This window comes from Temnothorax longispinosus, chromosome 10 (assembly GCF_030848805.1).
Source record: "Temnothorax longispinosus isolate EJ_2023e chromosome 10, Tlon_JGU_v1, whole genome shotgun sequence".
NCBI lineage: Eukaryota > Metazoa > Arthropoda > Insecta > Hymenoptera > Formicidae > Temnothorax > Temnothorax longispinosus.
The window spans coordinates 12,183,109-12,202,354 of NC_092367.1; the positions used below are offsets into that span (position 1 = coordinate 12,183,109).

At 32.9% G+C, this 19,246-nt stretch overlaps 2 protein-coding genes and 2 long non-coding RNA genes across 7 annotated transcripts in view; 2 read left to right on the forward strand and 2 right to left on the reverse strand.

Annotated features, from left to right (window-relative positions):
- Positions 1-1,868, reverse strand: part of LOC139820554 (uncharacterized) — a 3,861-nt gene extending 1,993 nt beyond the window's left edge. Inside the window, exon 1 of the long non-coding RNA XR_011734009.1 lies at positions 1,503-1,868. This is a non-coding gene — a long non-coding RNA (uncharacterized lncRNA). The remainder of the gene's footprint in view (positions 1-1,502) is intronic.
- Mas (trypsin-like serine protease domain-containing protein masquerade) overlaps positions 1-19,246 on the forward strand; it is a 52,810-nt gene that overhangs the window by 14,223 nt on the left and 19,341 nt on the right. The window contains exons 6-11 of one of the 2 annotated variants that reach the window (XM_071790909.1): positions 14,257-14,377; positions 14,450-14,626; positions 16,795-17,065; positions 17,174-17,451; positions 17,562-17,716; positions 17,874-17,977. In XM_071790909.1, coding sequence (XP_071647010.1) covers positions 14,257-14,377; positions 14,450-14,626; positions 16,795-17,065; positions 17,174-17,451; positions 17,562-17,716; positions 17,874-17,977 — 1,106 coding nt within the window. Of the gene's footprint in view, positions 1-14,256; positions 14,378-14,449; positions 14,627-16,794; positions 17,066-17,173; positions 17,452-17,561; positions 17,717-17,873; positions 18,027-19,246 lie in introns of both variants that reach the window. The other variant, XM_071790910.1, reaches the window with a different exon arrangement.
- On the reverse strand, positions 2,214-11,612 carry LOC139820542 (uncharacterized). 3 transcript variants are annotated; one of them, XM_071790920.1, is made up of 9 exons: positions 11,258-11,612; positions 11,083-11,169; positions 6,176-6,404; positions 5,828-6,050; positions 4,408-4,737; positions 4,080-4,330; positions 3,830-3,989; positions 3,103-3,205; positions 2,214-2,571 (listed from the first exon to the last, which is right to left on the reverse strand). In XM_071790920.1, exons 4-9 carry the CDS (start codon positions 6,006-6,008, stop codon positions 2,532-2,534), a joined length of 1,065 nt encoding a protein of 354 aa, XP_071647021.1. In that variant the 5' UTR covers positions 6,009-6,050; positions 6,176-6,404; positions 11,083-11,169; positions 11,258-11,612; the 3' UTR covers positions 2,214-2,531. The 3 variants fall into 3 exon arrangements, with proteins under 3 accessions (XP_071647021.1, XP_071647020.1, XP_071647022.1); XM_071790919.1 differs by having other exon boundaries at positions 11,083-11,612; XM_071790921.1 differs by having other exon boundaries at positions 2,216-2,571; positions 5,803-6,050; positions 11,083-11,612.
- Positions 6,416-8,303, forward strand: LOC139820553 (uncharacterized). Its single transcript, XR_011734008.1, has 2 exons — positions 6,416-7,112; positions 7,204-8,303. It is a non-coding gene; the product is annotated as an uncharacterized lncRNA (long non-coding RNA).

The following is a 19,246-nucleotide window of genomic DNA, read 5'->3' on the forward strand; positions in this document are numbered from 1 at the left end:
GGGGACCTTCAGGCTAACGGATTTTTGTTTTTTTTTGTACTTACTGTACTTGAGGGTCATCACCCGGACATCAATTTCCCAAAGTATTAAGGCGCGCTTTTCAGAAAAACTCGAGAAAATCGACTTTGAAGAATTCCGAGCGCGTTATATGTACATAGAATTTTAATTTTAATGTAAAATTTATCAAATTATATTTAATCATGGTTTTCAATAAAAAACTTACATCTTCTTATTTTGAATTGCCACTCGCTTGAAACATCGTACTTTATATTCAAGTAATTTTGAAATCAAATACTTATAATAAATTAAAATTTTGGTACAAAAAATGAAAACGTCAGGTAGGAAATAAAATACTTTTATATTTTTGAAAATTACGAGAAAATACAGCGCAAAAATGATATTAATAAAAATATTGTTTAATTTTTAATTATTATTAATTTTTAATTATTAAACAATATTTTTATTAATATTATTTTTGCGCTGTATTTTCTCGTAATTTTCAAAAATATAAAAGTATTTTATTTCCTACTTGACGTTTTTCATTTTTGTATCAAAATTTTAATTTATCATAAGTATAAAATATATTGTATACAGTCGTTTTACTGTAAAACGACTGTATACAATATGTTTTATACTATATATTTCATATCATATAATTCACTTTAAAAATTAAACAATATTTTTATTAATATCATTTTTGCGCTGTATTTTCTCGTAATTTTCAAAAATATAAAAGTATTTTATTTCCTACCTGACGTTTTCATTTTGTACCAAAATTTTAATTTATTATAAATATTCGATTTCAAAATTACTTGAATATAAAGTACGATGTTTCAAGCGAGTGGCAATTCAAAATAAGAAGATGTAAGTTTTTTATTGAAAACCATGATTAAATATGATTTGATAAATTTTACATTAAAATTAAAATTCTATGTATGTACATATAACGCGCTCGGAATTCTTCAAAGTCGATTTTCTCGAGTTTTTCTGAAAAGCGCGCCTTAATACTTTGGGAAATTGATGTCCGGGTGATGACCCTCAAGTACAGTAAGTACAAAAAAAAACAAAAATCCGTTAGCCTGAAGGTCCCCTCGTCAGTCTTTCGTCGCATTAAGGGGATGCTGGAGTGACGGCCGAACTTCCTCGGTGTCGATAATGTCAACATTTCTAATTTTGTTTTCTCTGGCTGTATTCCGAACGCAGCCTTAGTTAACTTAAATGCTATAGTGTACGTGACGTAACTATAGCATTTTAGTTAACTAAGGCTGCGTTCGGAATAGCACCTCTATATCTGTCTTTGTCTAACGAAATGACATCTGTCCTTTGTTCGATTGCTGCGCCATCTCTCGTTACACGCAATACTACTCCGCACGGATACATACATATGAGATTTTCAGACAAATTTTTCTCTTATACTAAAGCTTTTAGGATCATTTCTGAAAACACAACATTGTTCTTTTTTGCAATTCCGAAAGTGCTGTATATGCTTATTTTATACGTACAAAGTCTAAATTTTTATGTGCAGCAAATGTTGTCACGCCTGCCGGCACTGGTACGTGTTAAAAAACGTCATTATGACATGTTAACTCGTCACACGTTACGTTACAACGACGTCTCAATTGGTGTTCGAAACGTAATTGCCACGTTGCTGTGACGTAACTAACAGCCAAATTCTTGGTGACAGAAACGTTGTAGTGACGTGTATTTGCGACTTTATGTGACGGGTTGAGCACCTATTTGCAACCTAAAAATAATCAATCGGTTTTGAGAAATTAAGATTAGTTTTTATTGTATTATATATGTTAACGGTATATAGTTTTATATATTAGACAAAATAAGTGATTATATATTATTTATGTGACAGAAATTTAAACAGGACAATATATATTTTATTTTAAATAAAATATAACATCTATTTTATATTTCTTTCACAATAAGTATAATCATTATGTATTTTGTCTATCAATATAAATATATAGTTTACATATATAACACAATAAAAAGTAATCTCAACTTCTCAAAATCAGACGATTGTGTTTTATAATATAAATATAAAGCACCAAGAAAGGAGGTAATAAATAAAATAATGTAAATATATGTTTTTGTTGCTATACATTAGCCTTTTATTTCTCTTTATATCTCTTTCTCACTCAATGTTAATAAATGTTATCAAAATACGTAACACTTAAAATCGTCTAAAATTATCAAAAGTATATCAACATAAATAAAATATACGGTTATTATTTTAAAAATAAACAGTCTTTCTCTTAAAAGAATATTATATTATAAAGAATTGTATATGTGTGAAAAATGTAAGTGTGAAAATAAAAATATATTCTGTAAACATATATAATGCACATTATGCACGTATTGCACATATAAAAAGTAAATAAAACTAATCTTTGTACTATTTATGAAACCTTTAAAATAGTTCTTATCTTTTGGTAATTATAATGTTTAGTGTTCATCATTTGATGAACGTTCATCATTCAGTTCATCACTTTCTGAATCATCTGACGATGAGTTTGAACTTAATGGGGGCGTTTCCTCCTTTCGACATTTTTTTCTTTCCTAAAACAAATAACAATAAGAGATATCATTACATACAAAGCGCATTGAAAAAAGGATAAAGTTCAGATTGCAGAAGATGCACAAAATATATGCATATATACATATAATAGTCATTAATATAGATACTCTTTTCCATGGGTCTCTGTTAAACTAATTTCTATTTCTATTTCAATTAATGTTATATATGTATATAAGTGTGTGTGTGTGTGTGTGTGTGTGTGTGTGTGTGTGTGTGTGTGTGTGTGTGTGTGTGTGTGTGTGTGTGTGTGTGTGTGTGTGTGTGTGTGTACATACATACATATACATATATCATATATACTTATATACATATATAACTAATTGAAATAGAAATAAAAATTAGTACAACAGAGACCCACGGAAAAGAGCATGTTGCAATTATATTAATAACTATTTTGATCATAACATAGTCAATTAAAACACTCAAGCAATTTGTATATATGTAATAAATTATCACATTAGAAAAATTCCACATTAAAGAAAAAGAAATTTTTTATTGACTTTTAAACTTACTCAGATTTTCTTTGTGCTCTTTGTTTTGCATGTTTTAACCATTCTGCAGCAACAGAAGAAATTTGCTCACACGTAATATCTTGATGTCGCATTTGAACAACAACTGAAAATTATAAAGCAAATGTAAATGCTAAAAGAAACAACAGTGAGTACAAATATTTTAGTAAAAAAAATGTATTTATTGCTTTTGTATAGATAGATAAAATTTAAATGAATTTCAAAAAATTAAAAAAACTTGGTCAAATATAGCATTATAATACACAGCAACAATAATTAAAATTCGCAAAGTATATATGTACACATTTTGTGAAATATAGAATTTAAAAATATTCAAAAAGTTAATATAAAATATGTTACATTTTTATTATAACGATTAACTTCATATTTTAATAATAAACTTTTCTTATAAAATATTTTTGAGACAATGTCTTTATATCTTTTGTGTCATGAAAACTGAAAATTCTTAAGCATACGAATTTATATTATGTATTAACAAAATGTCTGATAAGTGTTGCTACAATACTAGCGTGCATATAGAAAAAATAAAACTAAACAGATCTTCACCATTTTGCAAACTATATAAAATATAACAAAAAATTTTATATAATTTTTATAACATTAATATATATATATATATATATATATATATATATATATATATATATGAGAGAGAGAGAGAGAGAGAGAGAGAGAGAGAGAGAGAGAGAGAGAGAGAGAGAAAACGTACGTGTCAAAATTTTCGATATCTGCAAATTTTGAAATGCAGCCTTATGTCTTTGTCCTAACCAGCTGTACTTTTGAGCCATTTCATCAGTTATAAGATAATGTAAAATATTGCGGATTGTTTTTTTAATATCTGCACTGGTAACTTGCGTCAGACTTGTTATCTACAAAAAATAGAAATAAAGTAATTTTAATATACATATAGTGTATATTAAAAAAGTTCAGTAGATAAAATAATAATATAAAATTTTTACCAAATTTTTTTTGAATGCAGAATTATTCTCAATCATGCTTTCCACTTCTTTAAGGCTAGCTGCAGTTTCTATAGGAAAAACTTCAAGTGTATTACTTTCATCCAAAACAGATTGAACTTTTAAAGATTCACTATTTTTTTCCAACTTATCTAGCCTTTCAATGACTTCTCGAATTAAAGAAGTGAGACCGTTCATAGATGTCTTCAAATCATCCACTTTTTTCAAAATTTGATTAAATTCACGATTAATTTCTGAAATAATAATAGTTACGTCAAAACTTGTTTACAAATTGATATTAAATATGAAAAAATGTTACATTTTCTCTTACCGTTATTATTAGAAGACAATACAGCAGTATCTAGGTTTTTATTTCTAGAGGATAATGATTTATTATCCATAACTGAAAAACACTTGGTTTTACCATGCATGCTAGTTGAGGCAATTGAAGAAGAAAAGTTATCTGATGCACAAGCTTTACTATGCGTGCCAGCTGATGCAATTGAAGAGTTGTTCGATACATAAGTTTTACTATGTGTGCCAGCTGATGTAACTGAAGAAGAGTTGTCCGTTACATCAGTTTTACTATATGTGCCAGCTGATGTAACTGAAGAAGAGTTGTCCGTTACATCAGTTTTACTATATGTGGCGGCTGAGGCAACTGAAAAAAATTGTTTGATATATATTAGCTACATTATGACTGCGGTCAAAACTGCTACTGCACTACAAAATCGAAACAATTTCGAAACATCATTCTATTTTTTTTCTTCTCAAATGTGAAACAAAAGTATATAAAATAATATTTTGAAGCATTCATAATGTAGTTTTAACCCTCAGGGTACGATCTGGGTTAGCGTAACCCGAGCGAATTTTGAAAGTAGCGCCATTTTAAAGGAAGTGAATGGTGGGGGTCCGTACCGGGGGGGGGGAAAATCTTTGAGGTAGCTACTATGTAAGCGCCAAGGGGCAGCGTCAGTCTACGCTTGGTGCTCAAGGTATACGAGTTTGAAAATTGAACTCGGGTAGTCTACACCCAGTTCGTACGGAACGTTACAAAATCCGTGTTTTTCAAACAAAAAAAATTTGTGTTTTTCGAGTATTTGCTGCAGTAGAGTATTCTGGTATGTATAATTTACTATTTTTAATATACTTTTGTGCATTCTAACCTCAAAATGATGCTCTGTAGCATACCAGCATAACGTATCCGTGCATGCAATTTTTGTTATTTATTTATATTATACTAATCAACAACATCCAAAAGAACTATTTTTATTTTAAGATATTTTTTTTTGCGTTATTACGATAAATCAAGCAAGTAACGTTATATCGCTATCGCAAAAAAACGGGTATTTTCATAGTTAAAAAAAATATACTTTTTGGAATGGATCAAAAAACGAATTCAGCCATTTCAAAGAACAACTTTTTAGCTTTCAAACGCGACTTAAAAAATGTCGATATCTTTTTTTTTCATAAAGTTATGCAATTTAAAAGAAAAAATGAATTTTTATGAAAATTTTTTGAGAATGGTTTACATTTTCAAATGTATCTTTGTTTAAACAAATAAGGTAATAAATCTACCAACGCCATTGTATTTTTGAGAAAATTTCCGATCCAAAAAAAAAATTTGTTTCAATTAATAAATTACAGCCCGATATACAGTCAATCAAAGTCGCCGGGTTAGGCTAACCCATGTCCGTACGGAACGTAACTTTTTTATAGATCGTACCCTGAGGGTTAACAGCAGCCTGTACCAGCAATTGGCACTTCAGGAAGTGACGGTAAATTCGTTTTTTGGGGTTTTATTTTTCTTTTTTTTCCACGACTGTTGTTCACTCTGTTGTTCACTATTATCACTAAATTGTATTTTAGCGTTATCTCTCCTCTTTTTCTTTTTTTCATCTGTATTATATGGCGAGTCAATATCGCTTTCATACTCCGCTTTTTTTAATTTAATTTTGGCATTTGAAAATGAACCTGAAAATTAAAAAAAAAAACATTTTATTAGCAATATTTATTTTTGTAAAAAAATAAAAAAATAGAAAAAAAAATTGTTAATAGGAAGATTGAAAATACAAAAGCAGCCAATGATTAATATAAACCTGTTTTATATAAAATTGTTTTTATTGGTTCTAATGACCAATCATCTTTTATAGAACTTCTTGTATAAACGATAGTATCAAAATCTTTATCTGATTTTACTTTCGGCCAGTATGCTAGCATTTCATCTTCAATAACCCACTTATCTGGAATGATCTGGATTCCATCATAAAATTCGATTACATAAAACAATCCATTGTCTATCGTTAAGTTTTCCATTATTATAATAAACTGAAAAAAGAACAAATATATAAATCAATATTTTTCAACAAATATAGAAGAAAAATATAATATTACAAAAATGAATATGTAAATCAATATATATATGTTTGAAATCAACGTGTAAAGAGAGAGAGAGAGATTGTATAGTTGCGGCAGCCAAGCGTTCGTATTGTGGTAGGTCGGTACGTGCGGATACGTATGCGAAAAATAGATCCGACCGCGGAGTAACCCAGGCGCTCGAGAACGGTCGAGCGCGAGCTTCCCGCGCGCTTGCGTAGGGATATCTGGAGGGGCGTGCAGCCCGGGCGAGCGACTCATTCGTTTCCTAGATTGCGTGCACGATGCTTCGTGCTCTGTTGCGAAAGATCGAGATTATTGCGTCATATTGTTGATTTCGCATATCTCAGTTTTTGAATTGTCTATCCGTGTTTCATATTGTGATTAATTCTACTCAAGATTTATTCAACGAAATATCCTTGATACTGCAAACCGTACCGAAAGGAATCCAAGGATATCCGTCCCGGCAAGCTACGCTGGCACGAGGAACGAAGGAAGGCAGCCATTTGCTGAAAAAACTTGAGAGAGCCTTGACGATAGGAATTCCGAGCCTTTTCGACGTCATAAAGTTCCGAAACGGAGAAGGACTGAGATTTTCATATATATATATATATATATTCCTTTTGAGAATATTCGAGGTGACTTTATCTTCTGTGAAAGGTAACATGTTTAAATATATTATCTTGAGAACGTTAGACTTTCGTCTACCGTTCCTGAGTGTTAACGTTAGACATTCGTCTGCCGTTTCTAGAGAGAGAGAGATCATCAATCCTCTCAACATTATTCTCGGATGATACAAGCTTCACAGAAATCATGAAAACAAGTGAGAGGAAAACTTCCTCGCTCTTTTTGTTTGGAAAGACAATAAAAGTTATCTCGAGTCTTAATTTTACTGAGCTCAGTGTAAAGTAAAATCAGTGAAAAATTGTGCGGTTGCAACCAAATTTCGTGAACTGTAAAAGACAAATTTTGTTACGTATTTATGATGTATTATATTTTATATTACCTTGCGAACATTTTCTCTATTTCTTTTAAAATAAGTATTAAATGAAATTGCGTTCGATGCGAGACATAATTCTTCTCTTGCGTTATTATCAAATTCATTTCTGTGCGTTTCTGTAAGCATTAATTTCTTGATTTAATGATGATTTCACTAAGTATTGTGTTAACTCTGACTGATTAAATATATTGTTTCTGCTATTCTGAATTAATGTATCGATTCAATAAGCTTTGTGAATTCTGACTATTGAGAAATCCTTACACTTTGTAATTTTGTATAAAATACAGGATTTGACTAAAAGAAAATTATTAGCTTTATAGAAGATGTTGATATATGATAAACTTTAGCAAGGTGAAGAGAAATAGTCTATATTTACGATTCACAGATTGATACATTGATTCCATAACTATATTACTTATGTTTGAATTTATATGCTGATTGAATTGATTGATTTGTGGAACAGTCCTCTCCTGAAATCACATTTTTCTTTTATTTTTAATTACTTCAACAAAAACTCTGAGATTATGTTCCAGGAATATTTCCTTTGTAATTAACTTGAGAATATATAGAAACAAAGATTCAGTGAATTCAACTTTTATTTCATCATCAAGAACAGGAAAGGACTGTAATATAATAATTATGGAATTGTTTCCTTTGTGTGTTTTATTCATTTCGTGTATATTCATTATATGCTTTATAACCTATGTGTAATAACCTGTTTAAGAATACTGAGAAGGTTTTCGGGCAGTTTCCCTTCTCCGGAGCAACGAATGTTGGTATTCTGTATCTAATTCTGCCTATTCGAGTCATATTAAAAATATTGAATTCATTAAATGCAATCTCTCTCTCAACTCCACCGAATTCTTAATTATTTGTTCCTTCCTCATCTAAATCTGGAGTTCAGGCTTGTGCGCGAGCTTGTGCAAACAATATATATATATAATATATATATATATATATATATATATATATATATATATATATATATATATATATATATAACGTACCATAAAATTTTTATATTTTTTATACATATTTTTATGTATACTTATGTATTTTTATGTTATTTTTTTTTAATGTTTATGTTATTTTTATTTCTTTTTATTTATTAGAATGTAATAGAGATATAACAACATTTTTATTTCTTTTCCACGGTACTATGAAACATTTATTTTTAATAGTACCCTTAAGAGGCCATTGCTTCAGACCGGAAAGTTTAGATACAAGGTAAATCCCAACTAGTTGTGATTTGCAAGGGCGAGTATACAAATCTTCCACGACAGTAAAATATTGTCCTATTATGACTAAAGAATTAGTTATTCTATTAAAGGCAATATTTCTAAGTACAACTATAGTTCCGTCATGGGTCAACAAACAATTGTCTCTTCTATCCTCAGCTATTAAGGTAAAACCGAATCCTACAATTTTGCTATATTGTGGGTCGCCACAATCAGATAAAAGAGGACCATTTTCATGAAGCGACTCTTGCAAAATGTCAAACTTATTTTTTCTTATATTTTTTTTGTTGATATCTATATTATGTATTTCCACATATCGGCGGTGTAATTGAGCTAATATATGTTGAGGTTTACGTATGAGACTTTTAATTGTTTGAAGAAAATTTTCAAAACGAAAGACAGAGAAAGAATCAAGTGGTCCATGTTTGCGAACGTCATTTGCTAAATGTAAAAGAGCATGAACATTAAAAGACACATTTTCTTCACCGTATAATATAGTAAAAGTTTCATTGAAATTTTTTATTAGTTTTTCAGCATAAGTAATCATTTCTTCGCTGGCATTTTCCATGCACAAAATCCTCAAAGCTACATGTAAGACTAAAAAATTTAAATATATATCTTTATCTAAAAGTCCTTGCAAAACTATGGGCCCTGTATATAAAAGCAATTGTCTGAATTCGGTTGCCTTGTAATATTTTAAGTCTTCTAAAGATCTCGGTTTACGCGAAAATTCTAAACTTGCAGACATATTCATTGAATTTTCTAATCTATCTGAGATTCTTTTTTTAGTTTGGTGACTAAGTTTGTAATAATTATTTCCAGTTGTCCATAAAGTGAATAACTTTTTAATAACTCCTAAACAAACAACATGCATATAATCTAGAACTACATCAGAAACAAAATCAATATGTAGAATAAGTTGCAAAATATTATTACTGTTTTGAAAGTCAATACCAGTTTTTAAATTAGCATTTGTGCCAGGAAAACATACTCTATTTTTCACATATTTGCCGTGAATAAAACATTTTAAGCAACTGTCATAACCAGTATGGCCTTTAGTAGAGAGTAAAAAAGATTTTGCAGGAGCATCTGCACTTATACACTGTAGTTTCACAGGCAAAAGTTTATTATTTATTTCTAGACCGTTATTAATAAGATAACTCATCTCATTGACAAATTCTTCTAAAAATAAATTTATGTCATTTGTCGTTTTTTTTCCCACAATAAGCTCCTACCATTATTTCACCTGGTATTCCTGCAACACTTATTAAAATTGGCCAAAGTTGTTGACCTGAAGAATTAAATAATGGCAAGCCATCAATATTTAAAGTTAAATTAACATTTTCAATATTATGTTTTGATAATACTCGAACTAATTCATTTACAAGTCCTTTATGATAATACTCCCCTGGAGGTACAATTTTAATTTGAGTAGATTTAGGTGTACCTAAGATGGTACGAATAGCTGAAGGAAATATAGTTCTAAAACATTTATGTTTCCTTATGTCTTTCAATAATGCATCAGCATGCGTCATAGGTATATTTAAAGTTTTACACCATGTAGCCAAATGCGATGGAGTAAAATCATTGTCCACTTCATTTCCAATTGCATCACAAATATTAATGTCATCAACAACGTTATTTGTTATACTGCTATCACTATTAAATTCATCTCTTTCATTATTATCATCATTAAGTTCATCTCTTTCATTATTATCATCATTAACTTCATCTCTTTCATTATTATTATCTATGATTTCCATATTATGAAATGTGTTATTGTTGTTTTCACAATTTTCACAAGTTTCATTGCTTCTATCACTTTCATTATTGTCTTTTTGGAATTTGACTCTCTTGGCTCTTTCCATAGGATACGGATATTTTTCTAGCTTCCTCATACGGCAGCGAAAATATTTTTGTGAAAGTTTGCTCACCAATTTTCTGCTTCTCACAGTTTGTGACATTATGGGACTAAAAACATTGTATAATAAAAATAATTATATAATATTCTATTTGTTATTTTTCCAATAAATATCTTATATGAGCACTACACGTGCAAAATATTAATTTTGACTGCATGCTTGTACAAACAAATAATGAAATTCATGTAAAATATAATTTCACATTCTGCCCCTTTTACAGTTATTAAGCATATGTTTAGATCATATATGTATAATAATGTGTATATGTAAAAGTATTTCATATCAACAAAATAAAAAAAAGTAAAAAGAAATATTTTTTAACAATTTCTAGGTTAGGTTAGATTAAATAATGTATGAGGACACAGAGAGGACACTTGCCAAAAGATTAAAGAGTAATAAAGCAAGAAAAAAAATATAATGCATGAAAAATAAAAAGTATAATTATAAAAGCATAGAAAACAGTTACTTACATGTTTGGTGTGTTAGGTTAGGTTGGGCTTCCACACTTTCTTCTTCTTTCATAGATTTTGTCACTCTGATTAGCGAAATTGCCAAAACTAATAAATAACATAAATAAATTAGACACAGAAACACATTTAAATTTATAGAGATCGAAGAATGATGGATAGATATTTGCACACTTACTATCAATGGATTCTGCACACAAAATGCTGAAACGTTTGCCATGCGGCAAGAAGCGAACGCAGTATAGCCAATCGCGCGTGTGGCTTTTTAACCTAAATTATTTTGTACGTCGCGGCAACGTGTAAAAGACGTAACTTATTTTTTGCGACTTTGTGACCAATATAGCACGTTTCTTTTACGTCTAGTGCCGGCAAGTCAAACTATAATTTTTCTTTTTTTTTCGTTTTTGATGTAAAGTCGACTGCAGCACCCTCCGTTTTTGTACGTACTTTAATTCTGTAAAAAAGTTTTTACAATTCCGTAAAGCCAATTCAAAGTTTAGTCTGTTCAAAAAAATATCGGTAATTCTTATTGCCACTCCAGCAGCCCCTTAAGGGGATGCTAAAGTAAGTGACTCAATTACCGACAATTACAGTCAAAGGTCTAATTTTGAAACGGCTTTATAGATCGCAAAATCCTTTTACAGGAGTAAAGTATAGGTACTAATGAAGGGTGGGAATGTAAAATAATTAGTAATAATTGAAAAAAATTAAAAATGCTGTTACCTCATTTTCTAATATAAACAGTTGTATAAGTAATATGTACGAAATGAAATGTTCCCACCCTTCAGAAGACGTGCACAAACAATAATGTACCTTTGAAATTGAGATTGAAAGCCTGGAATAAAAATGAGACGTTCGAAGAAATTATAACCTATAACCATGTCTATCCTTGTCTATCATCATTGTCTATACAAGGACAGATATAGAATTTGGTCGGTAATACGAAAGGTTTTAGGATCCCCTTAAGGGGATCCTATAGTGGCGGTAGTTACCGACATTTTTTCATTTTAAGAAATCTTTGAATTGGCTTTACAGAATTGCAAGTTTTTGGTCTAGAATTAAAGTACGCACAAAAATCTACATCGCGTTATACGATTTCATATCGGGAACGAAAAAAAATTAAAATTTTTACTAATTTGGGCACATTCAACTGTCATCTGACGACAATAACAAAATTACTGCAGTTTATATATAATGACACCAAGGCGACGTAGGGACAACATGTAGGAACAATATCGTGTAAATAAAACTAAGATTCAACGACTAGAAAAAAAGATTTTGTAAAATGAAGTTTTATTAAGCAAAAGCACATTCAGTTGATAGGATAAGCAGTATTGCGTGTAGCGAGAGATGGCGCAGCAATCGAACAAAGACAGATGCCTCTCGTTAGACAAGGACAGATATAGATATATAACATAGAAAACAGGATTAGGAATGTTGACATTACCGACGTCGAGGAAGTTCGGCCTTCGCTATAGGATCCCCTTAAGGGGATCCTGCAGTGATAGACGAACTTCCTCGATATCGATAATGTCAACCTTTCTAATTTTGTTTTCCCTATATCTGTCTTTGTCTAACGAAATAACATCTGTCCTTTTTTTATTATTGATTGCTCGCCATCTCTCGCAAGATCCAACAACTACTGTTGCTGCTCTTCTTGTCATTCTGCATCCGTATTTGCATTACTAAAATAATTTTTCGATGGATCTTTTTTTGTACTCATTGAATCTTACTTCTACTTGCACGATATTATTCCTACATGTTTTCCCAAGGGCAGATGATAAACATTATGTATGTATAAACTGCGGAATTTTTGTTTTAAGCAAATATTGTCGTCAGGTGACAGATGCGTACGTGCCCAAATAAGTAATATTTTCAATTTTTTGGTGTTTTTGATATAAAATCGCGTTTGTTACCCTAGATTTTTGTGCGTACTTTAATTCTGTAAACGATTTTTGCAATTCTATAAAGCCAATTAAAAGATCCATCGAAAAACAATAATGTCGGTAAATCATACGGCTGCAGGATCCCCTTAATTTGACAGAATTGAAAATGCTTCTCCATGGTCTAAGAGCAAAGCCATTTTTTTTATTTTCACACAATATTTATTGTTTATCAATCTTTTCATAAATTGATACGATAATGATAGTTAATAATACACGTTTTTAAAAACTCATGGACGTTAAAAACAATTGAGGCCATCGTCAGACCCCTCTGCCGCGCGCCGGCTTTGTGCATTTTCAATAATTTTTTTAGAGATGTTGCCACCAAAATTTTCATTTGGCTTTTTTTGGTGGCATGTGTTAGCACTATATTTGTTACTAAAAAAAAAAACCCAGCTTTTATAATATGACTTGAAAATAATTATTTTTAATTATTTATGATTAAGCCTGGCGACTAATTCCCCTGAGCAATCGAACTGGCAATTTATTTGCATGTTCCTGAGTGATGAATTATCAATATCCGATAAAAATTAAAAGACTTATACTATGACTTGAGAATCCATTTTTTTTCTCACCTGCGTACTTCTAAACCCCCCAGGTACGGCCAGCCAGGTGTTCGGATTATCGAAGGAGAGTCGGCCACGCAGGTTAAAACGGAAAATCATATTTTACAAAATTACTTGGCCAAAAGTGTCGTCAGCTCTCCGACACTCCTTACCTACTTCTATCTCAATATGGCGTCTCAAGTTTTAGACGAGCTGTCAACTCATCATAACATGTACCTTGTCTATCATTGTTTATATCCTTGGCTATACAAGGACAGATATAGGCCGGTAGAAAATAATCGAAATTATCGACATCGCGCGACTTCGGCCTTTGGTATAGCATCCCCTTAACGCTTAATAATCTAATACTTTAATTGTAATTATCAAGAAATAATATATTAAAATAATTGTCAGTTTATACAAACATTTAGATTTTAAGGAACATAAAATTTCTAGTAAAGTACTTCATAAAAGATTTGAACATATTTGATCTAGGTTTGAGTTCACTCTGAAAAAATCTCGTTTTTTGAGTCATTCACTACTCATAGAGTTTTAACTCATTTTTAGGTTCGAGTCTACTTGAAAGTACTGTTTTTATTTTTCAAATAAGTATAGAGAGTTTGAAACTATGCCAACATTTGAATCTAAAATATTGTAAAATACTTAATCTTATCGCTACGACATTCCAGACGCCGAGACCAAGGCCGAGACCCACGCCGCGACCGCCGACGACAGTATCGTCACCGCCGGATCCACGTCCGGACTGTCCCGGTTCCTGCATCGTATCCTATTTGTCGTTCACCTGTTTCAGTAAGTAGCGGTCGCGCGAGGAATGCGCGCCTCGCGCAGACGGTGTCTCATGTTTATTCAACACGTTTGCAGGAAACGCCGAGCTGACGAGCTTGTTCAAGTGCAAGAAACAGGGACACCAATGCTGCGCGCCGAAATCTCTGATAAGGGAATTCCACGGTGGAAATTCTACGGAGCCGGTTCTGACCAACAGAAACGACACGTTCCATGTTACCTCGCGACCTTACACCACCCCGCTCCCTACGTCATGTAAGTGTCTGGGAATTGAGAAATGGTGAATGTTGACAAAAGACTCAGCTCCGATGACCTTGGCTTTGACATATATTATAGAGGCCTCCTGAGTAACCTTCAGAAGATTTTAGCCGTCGCTCGCTATTTATTAAAAAGTTATTAATAAAAAAAAGTTTAAGAAATATAACAGTTTGTGTCAGTACTAAACGAAGTAATTTGTTGATATGTGTGTATAGACAGTACACATGTAGGTGGAGGAGGAGCGGTAGCCCCTTCCCCGTAGGCAGAAGTGGGTAGATCTCGGTTCGTATGGAAAGTTGAAACCCCGAACCGTACAACGATAGACCTTGTTTCGCTCTGTAAGCAGGAGCTGTGGGGTGGGGTGGGATGGACCTCGCTTCGCTTGGATGGTTCTCTGGACAGCATTACACTCCACGTAAAGCGAGATCCACTCCACTCCACCCTACCCCTGCTTATAAGACGAAACGAGATCTATTATTGTACAGTTGGGGTTTTCAACTTTTAACGCGAACCGAGGTCCATATATGTATATACTTTTATATCACACGTGCGTGGAAAGTGGCCCATTACGCGCGCGCCATCTGTGCGACAAATAGCCAATTCCACACACGAGTCGAAACAGTGCGGTAATGTTTACATGTAAACATTACCGCACTGTTTCGACTCGTGTGTGGAATCGGCCATCCGTCGCACAGATGACGTGCGCGCAATGGGTCACTTTCCACGCACTTTGTAATATAAAATAGGGTGTGTAACACGTGCGGGTTGAGAATTGGACACGAGTGCGGAATGGACGCACGAGCCGAAGGCGAGTGCGATCACCCGTCCAATTCTCAACTTCCCGCACTTGTTACACAAATAACTATTCTATGCCAATTATTCTCTGCTTTAAGGTGGTTCATGCAGTACTTGCAAGTCAAATAGGCAACTATTCTTATTGTGATAAATAAGTGCAATTTTTGTCCGTAAAAATCAGCATATAATTAGATTTATTATTTATGACATCTTTAATGTTATACGACCTCTACGTAATTAAAATATTGAGACGAAAGTCACATCTTTTACTAGAGTTGTGAGCCGTGTGAATATATGTACAACAGCAGCGCGGCAACGTTATGATAAATAGAATAAACAATGCATGTTAAAATTATTTGGACATTTTATAACCTCATTGTATTAAAACTTGTATTTATTCAGTATTGCAGATCTTGATCAAACTTAATTTTAATTCTTTTTAGAAATGGACGAATATTTTTGTTTCACTCTTTGCTTTATTCAGCGTCCAGAACATGGTAAACGTTGAATGTTTTGGGATATGCGCTATACTCATCAGCTGACACATGCGTTGCCAAGCTGCCGCTAATGCCGCTCGAGTCCAGCTGTCAGTTCCGTGTTGTCGATTTAGTCAATCGAAAATTACGTTTTATTATTATAGTACGGTCAATGAACTCGGGCTTCGTCCAGTATCTTGCAAAATGTTTATTGCATCGTTTCGTCAGTTTTTGGTTCGTTCATCTATTTTTGAAGTATCGTAATTTTTGCAGCATAAGCGCTTTAGCTTCGTTTTTTGCAAGAGGGCTACCCCTCCGCGTTAAATTGGCAAAGTTTACGGACATATATCTCCGGAACCAAACGGTTAAAAAATCCGAAATTTTACAGACACACTAGGAACGTTAATCTTTCATTTCATATCACATTTTCCGGGCTAACTACATTTGACCTAAATGCATGAACCACCTTAACAAAAGACTGTTTAATATATTAATTTACTGCTGTAAATGACTTTCCTTCGCTCATACAGGTAGGTATATACTATATACTATTTCCACATATATACATATTAGTCGTTTACGTGGTCGTTTATGTCTTTCACTACTCAAAATAACTTTTATATTTTTCAAACTTTTTTTGTTAATAATTTTTTAATAGAGAACGAGCTACAGCTAAAACCTTTTGAATGTTGTTCAGGGTCATGATCTTGACTCTGTCAAGATCAAGGTCATCGGAGCTGGGCCCTCTTTTATCAACATTTATCTGAGAAATTTATCATTACTTTGTGTAGAGACTACAAAACTAGTCAGAATTGCGAAACTATTAGGAATTGCAAAAATCATTTACTCGGTGGATCAGGATTCGTGTACGTTAAAAGATTGTCAATTTTACAGATGAGACGACGACGGTCACCACCACCACCACCACCACCACCATTAGAAGTCCGGTATACAGTAAATACGTTTGTGGCGTGAAAGGAACCTCACGCGGTCCGATTCAAGCACGGAGCTCTGAGAGAGTCGCGCGTGTGGTAGGTGGTGAGGACGCGGATGCTAACGAGTGGTGTTGGCAGGTCGCTTTGATAAACTCCCTCAACCAGTACCTATGTGGAGGAGCGCTGATAGGGACGCAGTGGGTCCTCACGGCTGCGCATTGCGTCACGAAGTGAGTAAATATTGTCTGTCGCGTGCTTACAGTAAATGCTTACAGTTTTCCGCACGTGCGGAACAAATCGGAGAGCTAAGGAAAGTCTGAAAAAGCGCTTGTTTCCAGCATCGTGAGGTCCGGCGACGCGATCTACGTGAGGGTAGGCGATCACGATCTCACCCGTAAGTACGGAAGCCCGGGTGCTCAGACCTTGCGCGTCGCGACAACGTACATCCACCACAATCACAACAGCCAGACACTCGATAACGATATCGCTTTGCTGAAACTTCACGGTCAAGCGGAGTTGAAAGATGGAGTTTGTCTGGTTTGCTTGCCGGCACGGGGTGTCAGTCATACGGCTGGCAAAAGGTGTACGGTTACTGGTTACGGATACATGGGAGAAGGTAAGTCCATATCATCATATGCCGTTGATATCACGCATTCCTTTTTTCAAAGAACGAACATCAGTATGTGTATTTGACTGTTTACGCTACAACGTATGACTGTTCCACAGCCGGTCCTATACCCCTTCGAGTACGCGAAGCGGAGATACCGATCGTCAGCGATGCTGAATGCATAAGAAAAGTGAACGCCGTGACTGAGAAAATCTTCATTCTACCAGCCAGCAGTTTCTGTGCTGGCGGCGAGCAGGGAAATGATGCGTGTCAGGTATACTCGCTCTCTTCTTTGATGCCCAGAAAAATATTAGCTATATGCATACTTAATAACATGTTAAAGCATAGTTGTCTAACGTTTGGCATAAGATTTTTCTCTAAAAATATTTTGTTTGACGAAAAACTAATGAATTACGTTCGTGGACAATTAGGGCGATGGTGGAGGTCCTCTGGTATGCCAAGACGACGGCTTCTACGAACTGGCTGGCCTGGTGTCTTGGGGATTCGGCTGCGGTCGTCAAAACGTGCCGGGAGTGTACGTAAAGGTCTCCTCATATATCGGTTGGATAAATCAGATCATATCGGTGAATAATCTCTAGCTTATTTCTTGGATATTACGGTCAAATATATTTATAATCTATATATGTTTATTTATTGATTGACGGAACATTGTAGTACCTTCACGCGCTTGATGATTCATAGTGCACTATGTTACGTATATAGTAGAGGTGAAAAGATGTAGACATATAGAGATAAGCTCAGAATTGGCTATATATATACGTATACGTATTGACATTACAAGCACACTCGTTAAAATGTATATTATAGCTTATATATTTCAATTACGAAAGAAAGAAAAAATTGGATTGTTTCCTTTTCTTATCTGCACGATAATAATAATTGGTATGTATATAAAAGTACATTGATATGAAATAAATTGTATTTTGTGTTTATCTATTACTTTATTACTCTATTTACTAATTTATTATGTTTTTTATATCTCACATCTTCCATGTCTTCCTCACAGGAAACGTTAAACTTTAAATGATTTGGGAAAAATAAAGATAGAGACGTAATGTTTTGTCTCTTTCTTTTTTTTTCTTTTTCTGTTATTTTTTATTTAATAAAACATACTGGCCATACTGAGTTTATCTTTCTCATGTCTGTGCAAAACGAAAAAGACAATCATGTCAGAGACATGAAGCCAGTGCCAAAAATAATCTTTTTTTCATAAAATATTTTTATACAATTTTAGAAAATATTTAATAATTTACGATGTGTTTTAACTTGATTTACGACGAACCATAGATGCGGTGAATTACGCTTCTTCACTATGTGACAATTTTATCTTTTAAAATTATAAATTATTTTATCGTCGCGTTTCAACGACAGCATACGTGCTTAATTCGATATTCTGACATATTTTTCTTTTTCTGCAGTTTCGTTAAATGTGCCATCAAGCGCGTATACATATATCGTTTCTAGATGACAAAGATATTTTTCTATGTGACACATGCTTTTTAAATAGGTGAGCCGATTATTGTTGATTAATTAATAATAAGAAAAAATATGTGTGTGCTATTTATTTATAATGAAATATGTAACGCAGATAAGAGCCAACATTTGTGGACACTGTTTGCAATTATCTTTCAAATGGATGATGTTAATATATCTTTATAGAAATTCTTTGAAAAGGATATTTTATAAGTAGGACAATATTATAGTGGTAAGTTACGCGTGCAAATATTAGTATTTAATTTTATTCACTCGTGTAATTGACTTTATGTTTTTCGTTGGAATTTCC

Bases quoted from the DNA above. Each gene is read 5' to 3' on its own strand.
- LOC139820542 (XM_071790920.1), bottom strand. From the start codon at position 6,008: ATGAAAGCGATATTGACTCGCCATATAATACAGATGAAAAAAAGAAAA. The intron at 4,331-4,407 runs GTAAGAGAAAAT...TTATTATTTCAG, and splicing joins ATTGTCTTCTAATAATAACG to AAATTAATCGTGAATTTAAT. The intron at 2,572-3,102 runs GTAAGTTTAAAA...TATTTGTTTTAG, and splicing joins AGAGCACAAAGAAAATCTGA to GAAAGAAAAAAATGTCGAAA.